The sequence below is a fragment of the Platichthys flesus genome, chromosome 3, assembly GCF_949316205.1.
Source record: "Platichthys flesus chromosome 3, fPlaFle2.1, whole genome shotgun sequence".
In the NCBI taxonomy this organism is placed as follows: domain Eukaryota; kingdom Metazoa; phylum Chordata; class Actinopteri; order Pleuronectiformes; family Pleuronectidae; genus Platichthys; species Platichthys flesus.
Genome location: NC_084947.1, coordinates 7060386 through 7078591, shown reverse-complemented (window position 1 = coordinate 7078591; position 18206 = coordinate 7060386). Strand labels below are relative to the sequence as shown.

The 18206-nt window shown below is 39.9% G+C and overlaps 1 protein-coding gene across 3 annotated transcripts in view; it reads left to right on the top strand.

Annotated features, from left to right (window-relative positions):
- slc23a2 (solute carrier family 23 member 2) overlaps positions 1 to 17490 on the top strand; it is a 30407-nt gene extending 12917 nt beyond the window's left edge. For 2 of the 3 annotated variants that reach the window (XM_062381611.1, XM_062381610.1), the window contains 14 exons: positions 307 to 536; positions 2270 to 2368; positions 3410 to 3526; positions 4180 to 4337; positions 7855 to 7943; positions 8139 to 8206; positions 9227 to 9408; positions 10639 to 10759; positions 11323 to 11479; positions 11752 to 11899; positions 12015 to 12120; positions 12360 to 12627; positions 13102 to 13197; positions 13339 to 17490. In XM_062381611.1, the coding sequence (XP_062237595.1) occupies positions 432 to 536; positions 2270 to 2368; positions 3410 to 3526; positions 4180 to 4337; positions 7855 to 7943; positions 8139 to 8206; positions 9227 to 9408; positions 10639 to 10759; positions 11323 to 11479; positions 11752 to 11899; positions 12015 to 12120; positions 12360 to 12627; positions 13102 to 13197; positions 13339 to 13616 (1992 nt within the window). In that variant the 5' untranslated portion in view covers positions 307 to 431 and the 3' untranslated portion in view covers positions 13617 to 17490. The remainder of the gene's footprint in view (positions 1 to 306; positions 537 to 2269; positions 2369 to 3409; positions 3527 to 4179; positions 4338 to 7854; positions 7944 to 8138; positions 8207 to 9226; positions 9409 to 10638; positions 10760 to 11322; positions 11480 to 11751; positions 11900 to 12014; positions 12121 to 12359; positions 12628 to 13101; positions 13198 to 13338) is intronic. The other variant, XM_062381612.1, reaches the window with a different exon arrangement.
- Positions 17491 to 18206: the final 716 nt, after the last annotated feature.

Here is an 18206-nt window from a genome sequence, read left to right as displayed (position 1 = left end):
AGCAGTCAAAAAAAGAACTGGAACCTTTTTGATCTGAAACAATCTTTGCGTTTGTAAATGTGTAACCGGCTAACTAACTATTTGCTTGATAAATGTCATTTAACAATTCTTATGGTCTAGAATAGTGGAGAAAAAAAACACCCAAAACAAACGATGGAACTGAGAAGTTTCTCATCAACAAGGAGTCCGGCCTGGCAGCCTCAGGCCTGATGAGATGAGATCGTCTCAGTGAAGTCAGGATATTAAAACCATTTAGTGTCATAAATGGAGATATTGATCTCTCTGTTTCTTTCCTATGTCTCCAAGCAGATGACGCAGTCCTGGATGACGTAATCGGACTGAAGACTTCATCTGCATTGTTCACACCAGAGCGTGATCGAGGCGGGACAAAGATAGAGGAGGAGGACGAGGACGACATTGAATACACAAGGATGGGCGTGGGGAAAAACACCACCTCCAAGACGATGGACAGCAGCAGCGAGGGAGGGAAATATGAAGAGGAGGGAAAACATGGCGCTGATTTCTACCCTATTCCGGTATGCGACTGTTTATTGACCGTTTTTCATATAAAAACATATAATTACGGTTCTGTTCCTTCACCTCCTCCAGTCTCTCTTTCTTTGACTCACACATTCAGAGTTTGTACACGCAAGTCTTCTTCATGGGCAGTTGCTGTCTGCTGTTGCGGCTCTGTCCATCCATTCCCTTTGTTTGTAGGTCCAAGGCAAAATGACCACAATGGCTTTGTTCATGAGCCCATTTATAAATCACACACAGACACAAAGCTGCTTTATTACAACAGTATTCTCATAAATCCAGTGGTTGATATTCAATAGGTAGAATGTCCTGAACCCCTTCAGCATTCCAATCCTCACCTGCGGTCATGGATTGTTGGTAGTGATCAAAATCGATAACAGTGAAGATGAGGGTGAATCTAAAACTGACAATTTGACAGACACCCGTATCACACTGACTGGTCAGCCGTGTGAAGGTGAGAGAGGAGCCAAGGATTGGGCAACTGTATCCAGCTTTCTATTTAACATTTCACAGAATTATTTGTGGCGCCCTTCTTTCAACAACCGACAACTCTTTGAGCGTCTCAATAGAGAGGCTGTCTGATGATTCATATTAAAACAATGTCACACCTCCCCCTTTTCACTCCATCCTCCAACGTGGCAGTTTTAGAACAGCTACTGACACTTGATTTGATTTGAGTAAAAATATGTATAAACCTCAGAGAGGGCCACATGTGAGGGATCCCTCTCCCAGGACGGACAGACGTGCAATAGATGTCAAGTGCAGGAAAACATCAAGATTTAAGTTTTTAGCAGCATTGATGAGGGTAAACATTTTGAAGGATAACTTCAATACTATATATCAAGTAGTCCTGCTGCAATCTTAGTCTCTGGGAAGCAGCCAGCAAGATCATGATCCATCATCAAGATCGGATCCACTATAGTCCACAGTCATTGTTTACTGCCGCCAGTTAGGATCCATCATCAGTAAATGAACACTGCTCCTACAGCGGCATTTAACTAAGATTCAACTTCCTACAGAGCTATGACATTGACCCTGAAGGCTGCCAGGTTCATTTTGTAAACTAAGATAATCCCGATCCACTCTGTATTAAACAATGTCGTTAAGAGGAACACAAAGGGTAGAAAATGACATTAGCTTAAACTTCCCTTGCCTTTTTATTATGTCCCATCGACACATTATGAATAGATCGTCCGACAATAGACCTTCACCCCCAGCATTCATTTACATGAATACAGCCTGCCTTTTTATAGATGCATGTAGATTGCATAGACTAGCAGACTTGTTTTTCCTCGCATGGAAACACATCTGTCCTCTATCTAAGGTTTTTTATCAGATGGAATCACAGGACTCTGCAATAAAAACTGGGCTGTAAAAATCACTTTATCAACACGGTAATTAGACATGTGGCAGCGTCTCAGTTTCTGTGGATCTTGTTCTCTCGGCTCAAATAAATATTTAAATGTAATTTTAAAATTAGTTAGTTATTTCTTAGTCTACTCATTATAATGTTTTTATGAACTTCCCTTTGTTGATTGGCTATACATGACGTGTTCATGTGAGACTCCCATACAAACTCAGACATTTGTAATTCAGCAAGTTTTTATATACTCATTTTTTGAACCGTACATATCAGGGTTTCTTTTTTCTCCGCAAACTGATACTCTCTTGTAAATATATATTTATGTTTAGGCCTATTAAAAGTCTAAATTGCATGTGATTGTGTTTTTAGGTGGTGGTCAACGGAGTTGGCGGTGCAAGTGGAGACCAGGACACTGAGAATACAGAGCTGATGGCGATATACAGTAAAGATAATCAGGCTGCAGAAAAGGTAAGACGAGAAAACGTGCAGAAATGAATCATAATCCTTAATAATAATAATACTAATTATCCAAAATGCCTGTTAACTCCTGAATAAGCCTCAGTTTAAGCAGACTGACAAATAGTCACATGACTCAACTTGCTTACTCACACAGTAACGGGCTCTGTGCTGCACCGTGTAATTTAGTTCATCCACAGTCGGCATCACTGTTTGAATGACTTGACATTTCTTCCCTTATGCCACAAAGACGCACCCCCTCCCTCTTTGTTGGACTGTGTTGTGGTCCAAACTTGTCTCTTTGTTCTGATGGTCTGTCTGAGCGTGTAGTAGCGCATGTGACACAGCCAGCCCTCTTCACGTGTTTACTGTGAAATGGAATCATCTCAGATTGATATAAACATGACAACAGAAAACATTTGGGCACAATGGGCAAACATTTTTTTGTCAAATGAGTAACTTCAGTTCATGTCTCCTTAGAAAGAGACTTTCTCTAAGCTTGTCTTGATTTTATCTTTAAGAGTTTGAGGGGTTAAAATGTTACATCTTGCCAGTTATGTAAAGTTAATTTTGTATGTTGTAAAACCTCTTCACAAGCCTGAAGGCAAACTCGCCTCACCTGCACATTAAAATGTTAGTCATGTCAGTCTACCTCTGTGTTTAGAAATGTTGTCATAGGGCAGATTAAATTGTCGTGTTATTCCTCACTCAACAACCAATCTTGACGTCTTCCCTTTTTATTATGAAATTTCCCCACTTTCACCGTGACTGTGTGTTTTTCTTTGTTGAGAGAATGAAATCATGTCATGTGCTTCACTTCACACTTCCTTCTCTCCCTTTCACTGCCTTGTTTTTTTTTATGAATTTTTTTTCATTCAGCAAATTTAGCCTTCCTCTTATCCGCTCAGGACAGACTATTCTCACGTTAACCTTTGATAATGGTTCGGTGTCATAACGATTGATGTGCTGTATTTTTGTGGAAGTAAAATCTTCTACACAGGAAAACGTAAACATGTCAGGAAAGATATGAAATATGTTTCTGTGTATGTGTAGAGCTCGATGTCTGAGACGCTGGACAGCACAGACAGTATTGATGCAAGGAGGATGGATATGATCTACACCATTGAAGATACTCCACCCTGGTACCTGTGTGTGTTCCTGGGCATGCAGGTACATCTTCAGACTGATTTATTGTGGTTTATTATCCGTCATTAGTATATTTTTGTCTCCCTGACTAAAAGAGGTATTTGAAGTGTTCTTAAGTTATTATAATATTACGGGGGAAAAAGGCATCTTCAGAAATGTCAGTGCACATCTGGACATATGGTAGAATATTGTTTTAATGCCATTATCCTGAAAGTAATCTTGGAATACCAATCAACCTAATGGATCCACACCACACCTGCTCAAAGCTTCCTGGAAATTGGTTTAGTTGATTAAGTAATCCTGCAGACGTCTCACTGACTGAGACAGATTAACAGACAGACAAATGGCAAAGGAAACATAACCTCTTTGGCATAGGTAATTAATAATTCAAGTAACCACAAGTGGTTTACTCAGGGGAAGACTCTGCTCAAAAGTTAACAAGAATTAAACAAGTGGAAACAAGAATGTAGTGTTCCAGGCCTTTTATTCATGTTGCTTGTGTGCTGTAGTTTTCTCATGATTTCTTAAGCTCTTTAACCTACCCTGCAAAATTGTACGGTGATGTAACATCTTAAAATGTTGTTATGGATTTTGCTTTGCAGATTTGACTGTCTAAGTCAAACAATAGACACCCACTCTCTCACACACACACTGACTCTGACTTGTTATCCCTGCAGCACTACTTGACGTGTTTCAGTGGGACGATCGCGGTGCCGTTCCTCCTTGCTGAGGCGATGTGCGTTGGATTCGATCAGTGGGCCACCAGTCAGCTCATAGGGACCATCTTCTTCTGTGTGGGGATCACCACCCTGCTACAGACCACACTGGGCTGCAGGTACACACACACACACACACACACACACACACACACACACACACACACACACACACACACACACACACACACACACACAAGGAAACAAGAATACACACACATGAATGAATGATGAGTATTGACTGTGAAAAAGACATCGAATTTTATTCTATGTAGCATTAAAACATACTATATTTGACTTGTTGAACATTGGTCTTCTTGTCATTCTGGAGAGGGGTTTGTGGTTGTGTAGATGTTACGACACACTGCGCACTCTGCATCTCATTTTTCTCACTCTCTAAACTGATGTCTCTGACTGGCTTCAGTAAAAATGTTGATTATTTTTAAATGAAGCCAGAATTTCCACACTGACCACCACATAACAATCGATACTTTTCTCAAAGTAGTTAAATCTTTCTTCACAGCACACCTGCATTAGTCCACTTGCTCTTTTACTCGCGCTGATACACACGCACCAAAACAATCTTCCGCCGGTGGAGATGGTTGTGCGATCTCGGTTTGGCTCGATTCGATTGGCAGTTTGCATTGCGAATGATACACAGAGAGCAGCATGTATGAACATGTATGTAAACAGCCCAAGTGTATTAGTGGAGCTGTGCATGACTCCCTGGTCGTCTGCCTCGGGCTTGGTGGCGCTTGGTGGAGCTTTCCGTTGTCCCTGCATTTGTTTATTGCAGGTCATATCATCATCGCAACATTTAACAATTTAACATAAATATGTTTTTAAAAGTAGCTAAAAGAAGCCAGCTTATATAATATCCCTGAGTTTGAGCTTTTTACTCGATAGCAGTTGTCTTGTATGTTTGTTTTCTATAAGATCATGAGTTGAAAATAAAAAGTGGTTTTGTTCATGGCTGCAGTTTTCCTGTGTAGCTGAAACTTTCTTGTTGCATTATTAGAAAACAAAGTTCAATAGTAGATAGTTTCTGAAGTCAACAGAGCGGGAGCTTAATAAATTCCAGAAACTTACGACACAGGGCTTCACTCCAGTGCATGCCATCAGTGTGAGCTTTTTCTGGTCCAACTATTGCATCATTTGTTGGCAAGCAGTATAAGTTGATGCTATAATTGATTAATCACAGATCTGTCAGATAAGTCAGCAGTACCTCATCTGACCTCGTTTCTCAAACACTTATTACATTCCGTCAATCTAAGATCTGTGTTTTCACCTCATGTCACCCTGCTGCTGCTCAAACTCCTGAAACATTACCTGTTGTCATAAATATTATCCAAACTATCGTAACTATGTTTTGATAAATCCCAGATCATGTTGTCATGGGTTATTGTTTAGATTTAATTTCGATTTTAAGAGGAGCATTTTAACAAACTCCATTTTAGAAAATAAACCTAATTTTTGCATCGAGCTCTCTCACTGTCTCCTTTAACTGACTTCAGTGAAAGTTATAATGGGGAAGAAATCCACAATATTTGCAGAGAGCTCATTGGATAAACTTCTGTTTTCATCTGAGCTTTAATGGAGACATGGTAGTAGAAGATGTACATTTTAAAATTAAAATGGTTTAATTCTGACAGATCATCTTTATTCAACAAATTTTGATTAAAGTCTCATTAACTTCATTTCAACCTCTGAATATTTCTCAATGAAACCATGACCGTGAAAGACTCAGTCCTTTGAGGAAGTTTATCAGGAAGGAAATGTTTAATGGCTGGTATTGACAGGAAGAACAGCTGCAGCAGGAAGAAAAATACTTAAAAAGAAATCGTAGACAGCTGATCCTTGTTCTAGGACTAGTTTTGCCTGGTGAATAACAAGAAGACATATTACTTTTTTTTATGTTGTGCAGGTAGAGATATTGTATTTTCAGCAGGACAATAAAAATCAGGTCACTAGTGGTTATTCAAATGTCTTCAGATACTCCAACACTCACATGTGACACCAGGATGCGAAACACTGAATTATTCGGAAATATACTTTGAAATATGTTGAGGTAGTGGTGAAATGTAGTGAGGAGCATATGCAGGAACCAACAGTAGTGGAGAGATGGATGGATGAACATTGAGCCGTTTCGTGAGTAAGCGTTTTTTCCATGAAAAAGTTGAGTGTTCATGAAATCGTCCATAAGTGTTTCCTGTTTGTTTGTGCAGCTGCTACCTGCTGTCGAAACCTAAAGTTGACATAACAAACGCAACTAAGAATGTGAAGTTGAGTTTTTTGTACAATTACTTTATTTAAATTTTGTATTCCAAGGTTTTATTATACAATACACTTTAAAAGTGTCCGGCAGCAAACATAAAAGGATTCTTTCAAAATCCATGATACAAAAGTTTTTATTTATTAGTTTTATCGAGTTAGTAAAAAAAGACCAGTTGTCATAACACTTTCACAGTTTTTCGGAGTACGAGGCAGGTCAGTGGTTCCAGCCGTCACGGACAACTTGCCTCAGTTCCTCTTTGGTTTCCGTCCATTTCAGTGTCTTCCCTCTCTTTACGTGATCCCAGACTGACTCCATGATGTTCAGATCTGGTTTAGATCACAACTTCTTTTGTCCGTTATTTTTTGGGGGGGCAAAACGCGACTACCTCTCATTGAGGCGTGATGGATAATAATCATCTAAAGTGCCAAAACTTTTAAAAAGAACTGAAGTTGCTGTGGAAAAGTGCCCGGCTCTACCTGGGCTTAACTTTCAGCTTTTTTTATTGTATCTCAGCAGAAGTGTTTTATGACGGTGATATAAGAGAGGAATAAGTTTGATATTTCTTGAGCTTGTTTACAAGGATTTAAACCACTTGTGTATCTTACACAGGATCTTACACATCTGGGTAACGCCTAAATCCTTTAAACATCAGACAACCACTCGTTCCTAGAGTATCTGTTCTGTAAATATTTATCATTTTAAAGCAGATGTATGAGCAAAGGTAATGATACACAGTACTTATGTGACTAATGAATGCACACACTCATAACCACAGATTTCTTTTGAATTTTTTTTAAATGGTTTCATGTATGTACACTTGAAATTCACTGTTGTAAATGCTCACTTCCTCGTTCTTAACATTAATAAATGTCCTCCCTCGCTTTTTTAAAAGCTGATTACGAATCCATTCCATTTCCTCTAATCTGATGTCATTACAGTCAATTTATTCTGTTTGAGCTATGATCAGATCTTATCATATTTCTCTACTGTCATTACTCCTTGTCTCAGTTGTAATTAGCAGATCAGCCCCACTGTAGAGCGTAGCTGACTGTTACCTAATATATCAAATGTTATTAATGAGTTATCATAAAATGGTGGTATTGGCTGGTTTGAAGTAAAAACAAGAAAATGGGAGAAGCGGGGAAATCCTTGACCTGTTTAACTGACAAAAGACCTGAAGGATTCTGCACTTCACACAATGATATGAAGATAGATGGGAACATTTTCTATTAAGAAAACTGTGCTGACCCCTGGTGGTCCTACACAGAAAATCCCTTTTTATGGCTGCTTAATTCTTACTCCCTCCTTGATTATTTAGGCTCGATAAACGTCATTTCTAACGTCGTTTCCCCTGTGTTTAGGTTGCCTTTGTTCCAAGCCAGTGCTTTTGCCTTCCTGGCACCAGCCAGAGCCATCCTGTCGCTGGACAAGTGGAAGTGTAACAGTACAGGTGACTCCTCTTTGCTTCACTCTCTCACAGACATCCACATCTGTTAAAACAAAGTGATGGAAACTGGGGATTGCTAAATGGTTGTATTCCCTTCTCAATATGCATGGTGTCAAAGATTATATTGCAGGGATGAGAGGAGTTATGATTCACAGGTCATATTCTTATTTTCTAACCTCTCGCCTTTTCTACCTCTAGATGTTCCCATGTTTAACAGCACACAGCTCCTCAACACAGAGGAGATCTGGCACCCCAGGATACGAGAGGTGAGGCAACAAAGGACAAATTAACTCAGCCTTGCTAAAAATAATTAGATTTATTAAATTAGTATTGTATATTTGCAAAAATTATCATGAAATATGCCATATTAGAAGTAGATTTGTCATAAAACAAATTTGCCCTTTAATAAGCTGTTGCATTCTATATATTCACAAACCGTAGTCGAAAAGATCCTTTTCAAGATAACATTTAAACGTCACTGTTCCATCTATGGCTGCAGGCTTTTGTTTGTGTGACTGTTCATTTATATTGACCTTTTCTGTTTGCGTCAGCCGGTAGAGTAACTGTTCTTTGTGTGACATGTGAACAAGACTAAATTCAATCAGACCGACTCAAATCGTTGAATGGAACATCGATGAGCTGCCGGCAGCAGGAACATGCAGGTGATAAAAGTGATGGAAGAGAACAGGGAGACGGAAATAAGGCAGGACAAATGGGATTAACACTAAGAAGCATCAAATGACAACTGGAAATCGGGCGATTCTTTGACCTGGTCTCCTCCAACCATGATAAAAATAAAACGTCTTATCTTAATTTTTTATTTAGACGTATTGTTCCACTTATTACTTGGATAATGAGGAAAATGAAAGTTGTACAGGAGTTCCCCTGGGAAATCTGTTGGCAGCGTTTTTTGTGCTGAGTTATTTCTGCAAAGCTAAACCACAATGTGATTAATCAGTGCCAACACATTTAGTCTCATGATCAGTGTAGTTGATGGTCCGAACAATGGCGTCTTTCTTGCACGTTGTTGCTTGGTTTAGTGCTACCGCTCTTTTTCTCTGAAGTCCAGCATTATAATCGTGCCAATTTAATGTAAGTGTTCAGTTACAATCTAGCTGCAGTTGCTTCTGTCAGTCTCCCTCAGCCTGCACGGATTCAAAGAGTGACTGATGATAGTAAAGATTAAAAAACATTTTAAACTCCTCAGGTATTTAAGTGGGTAGCTCCTCAATGTTTTCTCTCTTATAGTTCCTAAAACTATCATTGTCTTTTCTTCACTCTGTCAGATCCAGGGGGCCATCATCGTGTCCTCCCTAATCGAAGTGTGTATTGGAGCACTGGGTCTTCCCGGGCTCCTGCTGAAGTACATCGGGCCCCTGACCATCACCCCCACTGTGACCCTCATCGGCCTGTCTGGTTTCCAGGCCGCAGGCGAGAGGGCAGGGAAACACTGGGGCGTTGCTATGCTGTAAGTGCAGACTCTCGTGAGAAGAAATGTACATTTGTGTTTCAACAATGCAGCAGTGCATTTAGCTCTATTAAGGGTGAAAGAACCACAGAAACCCTGAGACTGATTGAATTCACACTGCCACACCATTGTTCTGTTCCTTTTGGGGTAGTTTCAACTCAAGATAAGATAAAACTTTATTAGTCCTACAACGGGAAAATTTGCAGTATTACAGCAGCAAGAGTCAAAAAGACATCAGCAAGTAATGAGCAACATGCAGTACTCTAGTGTAAGGAATATTAAGAAAAAATATGAATTTAATTAAACTGGTATATACAGTGTTAAGCTTTTGTACGAAGAGTTTTTCCACAGTAACGTGGAGCTCTTTCACCCAACTCATTCATCATGACTTCATCAGCAAAATTATCTTTCTAGATCATGTTACACAGAATATCTTTGCTGCCTGTGAATGAGCAGATACGATTTAGTATGCGATAGAAAGAAAGCCTATTTTAACCAAGAGAAGAATGTATTACCTTGAATATAAAGATAAAATGGATAAGTGATAAACAAAGATCTACATCAACGCGGTGACATTCAGGTGTCGTGACATGCTGTGTCGTGACATGCTGTGTCACGGTTGTTTAAACTGTAGCTGCAGGGACTCTTGTGACATGGACAGAGGATATGAGCCTGTAATTGTCACTGATTCGCTCCTTCTCAGGTAATTAGGATAATTGATTGCCTCTGTGGGCCATAGTGAGACGAAAATAGAAGGCGACCACATATATTGAGAGGCGGTGGACTAGTGGCAGAAACATGGACTATGGGCAGAAAAGGTCTCTGGTTCGTCTCTGTTTCGACTCCACGGAGAAACAACAAAAAGACGAACCTGGATTGATCTGTCCAGAAATCCAAGAGGATTCTCCCTACCCTGTCTAGTGCCCCTGAGCAAGGCACCTTACTCCCCCAACATCTGCTCCCCGGGCGCTGTACATGGTCCCTCACTGCTCTGTGTCAAAAGCAGAGGTTACATTTTCCTACCTGCATGAGTGTGCCTGTGCATGTCTGTGCATGTGTTTGGGACAAATAAATGTATCTTAATATAATATATGTATAAAACATTCACAGACTTGTCAGGCTTCAGGCGAGGGATTTTGCAGCAGGTGGAGGCAGAATGTAAAATATGAGAGTCCGCTAGTAACTCCGGAGGCTGTGATCCACCAAACTCAAGAGCGTTTCTCTTTGCAGGACTATCTTCTTGGTGCTGCTCTTCTCTCAATATGCCAGAAATGTTCAGTTCCCTCTCCCAGTCTACAAAGCCAAGAAAGGCTGGACGACCTATAAACTTCAAGTCTTCAAAATGTTTCCCGTAAGTACACAACTTCAAACATGAAAGTAAATGTATCTCAGATTGTTGCCTTTTGTACCAACACTGTCTGGGCTCCACTTCTTCTCTTAATTAATTCACCTTGGTTTCTTTCAAACTCTCCTTCATGTAACATATCATCAGATATCAGTCTTCTCCCGCCCTCTGCTGGTTGATTAATACAATTATTAAAACTCTTAAATTCCCATGAAAGTTGCAAATGACTCTGACTTGTATAAGTCTCCTCAAAAGGCTTCCTGTGACTTTTAAACGTCACTTCTCTGGAAGATAAAATGTGCTGAAAGATTAGTAAGAATACAAAAATTATAGTCGTGATTAAATGAAGGCTACCTGGTCTCGAATGAATTATGCAGATATGGTATATGTCAGAGTACAGTATGGATCCCGGGTTGGGGTTTGGCCAAAATAGCCCCACTCAAATGTTCGAAATAGATTTATTTAATAAAAAGATGCAAATATTTTAATTGCTAGACATTTCTGAACCAGTGACGCAGGATTAGAACTGGCAAAATTTTAAACATATTCCCTTTTGTCTTTATCCTCAGATCATCATGGCCATTCTGGTGTCATGGCTGTTGTGCTTCATTTTCACCGTGACTGACGTTTTCCCGCCGGAGAAGGACAAGTACGGTTTCTACGCCCGCACAGATGCACGACAAGGAATCATCCAGGCCGCTCCGTGGTTTAAGATCCCATATCCCTGTAAGTGTGTGAGGGTTTGGTTTGCTCTGGCAGAAATGATCAATTAAAAGCCACATTTCAAACACTTATTCGGGCCCATATACAACATGCCTATTCTATATTGACGAAATGAGCAGGGCACAGTTTCTATAAGCTCTTTGATTTTATGTTTCAACTGTATTAACATTATAAACATGGACCACAGCTTAAGCCTGTCCAGAAACAATGACGCAAAATCCTATTAAAGATAGTTTCTGTTTAAATTAAGTTTCTCTCTACTCTCACCTCCACAGTCCAGTGGGGTTTCCCAACTGTAACCGTGGCAGGGGTGATCGGTATGATGAGCGCTGTGGTGGCCAGCATCATCGAGTCCATTGGAGATTACTATGCCTGCGCTCGACTCTCTTGCGCTCCTCCACCTCCCGTCCATGCCATCAACCGGTAACTCCTCGGTTTCTTATACTCTTCCTTATTCGCTCCATATCTCAGGAAGCAAAGAACGAGTCATTTCCTGTGTCAGATACTGTAATAGGTCTGTTTTCCTCTGTCTCTCTAGGGGGATATTCATGGAGGGGGTTTCCTGTGTGCTCGATGGGCTTTTTGGCACCGGAAATGGTTCCACCTCCTCCAGTCCAAATATAGGTGTCCTGGGAATCACAAAGGTATCAGGCGCCTGCACTCAATGTTTTTTCTTTGTCCTTTCTTTCATTTCTTTTTTTGTTGTTTGCATTCTCCTGTGCTATACCCATTTAAATATGAAACAATAAGCATCTTTATTGATCCCCAAAAAAATTTTCATACACTATAAAATAGATGGTTTGATCTCAGCTCTTAATATTCAAACCCCTCCACGTTAATGTGTGAATGCAGCATTGGGCTCTAACAGTCTTCTCTCCTCCAGGTGGGCAGCAGACGTGTGATCCAGTACGGAGCTGCCATGATGCTGCTGCTGGGCATGGTGGGTAAATTCAGTGCCCTGTTCGCCTCTCTGCCGGACCCTGTCCTGGGAGCTCTGTTCTGCACCTTGTTCGGTATGATCACTGCAGTCGGACTCTCCAACCTGCAGTTTGTGGACCTCAACTCCTCCAGGAACCTCTTTGTCCTGGGCTTCTCCATTTTCTTCGGTCTGATGCTGCCGAGCTACCTTAAAAAGAACCCGCTGGTCACAGGTGTGCAATTTCTTTGTGTAACCTCTGTTGAATATATTCAGTTGTTAATAGATATTAGATGTGAATAACACACATACAGCTTCCAGTATGTCACAGTTTCTTGAAACTGTTTTAAGATGTAGCATCATAAGAAATGACAAGAGGCCTCTGTTTCTCATCAAATGTTCTATTTCTCTTTCTTCTTGGTCTGGCAAACAGATTATTGTCTTTTTCTGATTTGTTCTGAGTCGTTTACCGACACCACCAACTTTTTTGTCACTGTATCACCTAAGCCATCAACCTCCAGCTGCAGCCCTCACCATCCTTTGAAAAGATTTGTCTTTTCAAGTTAGACTGAAGACTTGTGGTTATTTTAATCGTTTAAAACTATGAACACAAGGAGGAACAATACTGACCCAACCTTCTCTGTTATGATTAGTCCCACACAAGTAATGTACACATCGTGAGTTATCCTCTTTTCTTTGTTTTTCTCAGGCATTGTTGAGGTTGACCAAGTGCTGAACGTGCTCCTCACAACGGCCATGTTTGTTGGAGGCTCTGTTGCCTTCGTTTTGGACAACACTATCCCTGGTAAGGTGTTTAATCCTGTCTTTCTCGTTAAAAAAAACACAGTTACAGTGGATCTATGACTTTTTGTATCAGATAAAAAAAAAGATTCTAACTCGTGTTGTCCTTCATGGTTTGATTATTCACTCTTTTTTTTCTCGTCAGGTACCCTTGAAGAACGAGGCGTCAAGAAGCTGAAGCTTGGCGCTGGTCTCAGCACAGCAGAACTGGAAGGGATGAGATCTTATGACCTGCCATTTGGAATGGACTTCATTCGCAGACACCCCGTCTTCAAGTACCTCCCCATCAGCCCCACATTCACAGGCTACCAGTGGGGGAGGCTACAGGAATCCTGCAGGAACCGAATGAGACATGGAGATGCGGTGAAGGGAGGAGGAAAGGGAGGGGAGGGAGGCGCAGCAACAGGAGAGAGTCGGGTATAGCCAACGGGCTTAAGGGCAATGGGAAGCAAGGGATGGTACGCTGGGATAAACGGATGGGAGAGTGGAGGACGGAATCTTTGCAGGATTTGGTGGAAGAAAATGTGACGCACCAACCCCTTCGTCATTATGTGTTTTCTTTATCTTGTGTCTGTCTTTTTCTGCTTCCCACCTCGCTGTTTCTAAAGCTCGCTATAGCAAATCAAAGCATGTTACAGGATGTCATCACCACACGGAGATGACTTGGTGTGTGTGCATATGTCCACAATATGCAGCAAGAGATGGCGGCACTTTAATCCAGAACGAGAGCGATGGCTGTCAAACACTCAAAGCTGAGTGTTTGTGGATTCACTGACTCGTTATTACTGCTAACTACTGCTGGCCATGTCAGTTTCTGACACGTTATTCTACTGAGCGCCAACGGTAGATTTGATTATGTCAATTGAGGATTATGCAAATTACTGTTACAAATCATTTGCCTCAAGACTCATTATGCAACAGCATTAGAGACAACATACACCAACAGCCTCACCAAAAACCAAGTGCAGCAACGCACGTCGGGGGGGGGGGGTCATGCAGACCAAGTGACGTTTTTAGTCAGGTGCCCTTACTCATACAAAGTGATTGTGACTTTATTTTTCTGTTGCACTATCTGCCTCCTGAGTTCAATTGTAGAATGTCACAACACCTCAGAGACCCATTGACCAGCTCGTCTCATCTCATGCCCAAGAAACTCACTTATTAAAAAGATATTAATGCAGATATTCACATGATCTCCCATGTGACTGGGCAAAAAAATCCCCAAACCTTCCAGTTTACTGAATCAGTATTATGCATAATTTATTAACGAGACAAAAACACTTAGTTTACCTGAACACACTGGAAATCAACGAACTCTCAATTGGGAGTTTTTCTATACTTCAGTTTGGAAGAATCAAATTATGTGTATCTCATAACCCGTGAATTTGCTTATTTCAAATCTCTGCACGCAAATTTTGAAACAAGCTTTTTATAAAGCCATAGTAACAGACACGTGGCCTCAAAATATGAATAACTTCACTTCAGGCACGTGTCTTATGTTTAACAGTAATGTGTGTTAAGGTAGGGTTTACAAAACCACCACACCAGTGTGGTTTTCCATCATTGCATTCAGTGAGCCCATACATAATCGTAATCAAGGTTAGGATGGTGATTTTGAGTATTTAGATGTAATAACAGAAGTTTTGGAGAGTTCATTTATTTTGTTCTAAAGACAGGCACACATTGTGCGTTGTGCGTATTTGAAGCAGCCCAATCATGACTGTTACTGATGTAATTTATAATATATATATATTGTTTTTTTTTCAATAGTTTACATTCCTCCTCCCCTTGGGCTCCGTACCCCTCCCACTCTCATCTCGCTTTAGTTGTTTCACTGCTGATCTTCTTGCAGGAATAAAATAACAGCTGAAAATCTACTACTAAATATTAGTAGCTTAGTCTAATTGCGATGTTTACTAAACCAAATTGTTAAAACTCTTCAATACAAATTCTTATTGTTCTTAAACAATATACCAAATTTACTCATTTTTGAGAACAAATGTTCCTTAAAATCTCTTCCCAAATTTCTCAGCTTTTCATCTCGTCCGTCAAAGCTATTTATTTATTTATGAGAAAAAAAGTGGATGTTTTTAACGATTGCTTGAAGCAGGTTTATTTTCCTCTTGTACAATGTTGAAAATATATTTATTATTTCTCTTGTTAATGCCCTGTTTAAAAAACAAAAAGAAAGAAAATTTAAAAAAAAAGTAGGTTTGATGACTTACTGCTCCTCGAGACACCTCGGCTGAGGTCGGTGCTTTGAGAAACCACCTCTCATAAAGTCAGTCTCTACTGTAAAATAAAAAGAAAGTACGCTGCTCCCATTTCATTCCATTTATATCACCTTGTTGATATAAAGAGAGACGCAACACTTGCAAACTGGATGGTTTATTAAATTTTCAGAGTCAGGGCCTTTTTACTACACGTACTGTTTGCACTTGTAATGGTGCCAAGATGATCGGGTCAGAGTGACTCATTCCCACTGACCTCAAACCCTCTTATGTCCTTATACACCTTCATCATCAGTGTGAACCTTTTGTGTTTGGTTACCTGAGAACTTAAGTGTTTTGTTCTGAACATTTAGGGCCTTAGTCTCTGATAGCATTTTTAGCTTTAGCCACATTTAAGACCCCGTCTCTCTTTCTGTTACACTCAGGATTTGACAATTTTGTGTGATCTCACTAATGTCTAGTGTCTGCCTGGAATGATACAATTTACAATGACAACCCTGACTAAATATTATTGTTAGCACAATTTCCAGTTTTCCTTATCAGAATGCAGTGAAGTCAGATGAAAGTGTTTACAGTGATACTGCAGCTAAAAGTCCTATTAAGGTCACAGATTAAAATAGGAATTGGTTTTAATGTCGGTATCACCACACATGTTCTCATTCTGGGTAGACCGACGTCAGTGATGTTACCAAATCCTGGAGAAACCTAAATGCTGATGAAGTCTTAAATGAGGCTTGGCTATTTCCTGACCATCGATGTGTGTGTGTGTGGAACCTGTAAATCTGAAACCTCATCGTGTAAATGTCGGATGGCAGCTGGACAGCTGTAGATGAGACGTGGTACAACGTTACCACAGCAGCAGGTGTATTTGAAATCCTTGCCCACGCTGTTTAACCTTGTTCCAGGGGCGATGAGGATCACATAGAGGTCAGAGAGCCGACACCACCTCCTGCACCTCCTCTCTCTGTGAGGGAGTAGATGGCCGGTGGTCTGACTGCGTTATCAATTATCTTGTAAATGATGTGCACACATTAGCACATGGACATCACGTGACTTTGTTTCCTTGTCATATCATGTTTGTGTAACACGCACTAATTTCTCTCACCGACATCACACACACACACACACTCTAATCCTGCATTGAAAATATATTGGTGACCTCATGTTCAGTGTACCTGGCTTGTCCCTGGGAGTTCTTACTGTCGTTTCTGGATGTAAGAGAAGACACCGGCTGGCCGTCTTATTGAGAGCCTGTTGGTCATTGGCAGCTGTGTGAACCTGCCTTATTTCTCTATACCAAGATGATCATTGGATGATTTTGTGCCTCAACACAACTTCCCCTTGATTTAACCCTCCGGTCATGTTACATTCTGTCTTCTTTTCAAAATGTTATACACAAGCATATGTGTTTCTCTAAGTCATTACAGAAATTGCTCAGTTACATTACAAATACCTTGGATTTCATGTGGCCAGACACGAATACTTGATGCTTTTCAGGCTTTAGTTACGGAGATGTCAGTTTAACCAACAGACGGCTCTTGAGAAGGTGGTCATTAGGTGTGTAACATAAAGACATCAGTCCCTCTTATTTTGAAGGGGATGCTACATGAAGAATATACTATTGTGTCAAGTGTTTTCTCTTTTTCAATGTTTCTGTTCTTTTTATACATCATTTTTATGTTTTTACAGGTGAATATTTGTAAGAAACAAATCATAACTTTTAATCTTGAATCATGCTGTACAGCGCACCATTTTGTTGTTCTGTTTATTTAAAAGAGTAAAATTGTTTTGATCTTTTCAAATCCGTGGCTCGGGGGAATCTTGTTGGACCTTTTCATATTGTATTTTTTTACTCTAACATTGCTTTGTCCATGTTAACACATTACCAGTATATATTATAGACTGAGCTGACAAACTTTAAATAGATGTAAAAACCACAACAAAAAGAAATGTATATTTAATGGAGTAAAGTTTGCTAAACTAAATTGTGTAAACTAATTGTAGCAAGAAAATGTTTTATCCTTATCCTGTTCCTAAAACTATTTAATATGATGTTACAGAATGAATGCAGTCTACTGTCTTTATTTTTTGCCGCCCCTGTTAATGAAAGTTGTTTTTAACCCGAGGTGAATGAAGGGAAAAGGAAAAGTCTTAGTCTCTCTTTCTAAAACAAGTTTCCTCGACTGAAATGTATTTATATTCTGAGGTCAATTTATGACAAATGGAGAAATCGTAGTTTACATATACAGGCGTCAGTTTCCATCAGCATTTCCTAGAGAGTTCCTAATAAGATGAGGAATATTCACTCAGAAGCTTTAGGTCAGATCTGAGAACATCTATAGCATCTATTATGTCTTAGCACTAGAGTCAATGTGGATTAGTATGTGTTAGTTATAGTGTTAGTATAAGAGTCAGTGTATTAATATTAGATTAATCGTGTTAGTATGAGTATTAATATGAATCAGTGTATTAGTATGCGTACTAGTATTAGAGTCATTGATGAATGCTAGTCAAAATGTATTAGTGCGTACTAGTCCTAGAGACATACTCAATTAGGTAGTGTATTAGTACTAGAGTCCATGTATTACTGTGTAGTAGTAATGGAGTCGTACTGCATAAGTATGTGTATTGGCACTAGAGTCATATTAGTACTAGAATCATAGCATTTGTACTAGAGTCATAGTATAAGTATGTGTAGTGTACTAGTATTAAGTCAGTGTATTAGCACGAGTCACAATGTGTTAGTGTGCATTAGGACGAGTCAGTGTGTTAGTATGTGCAG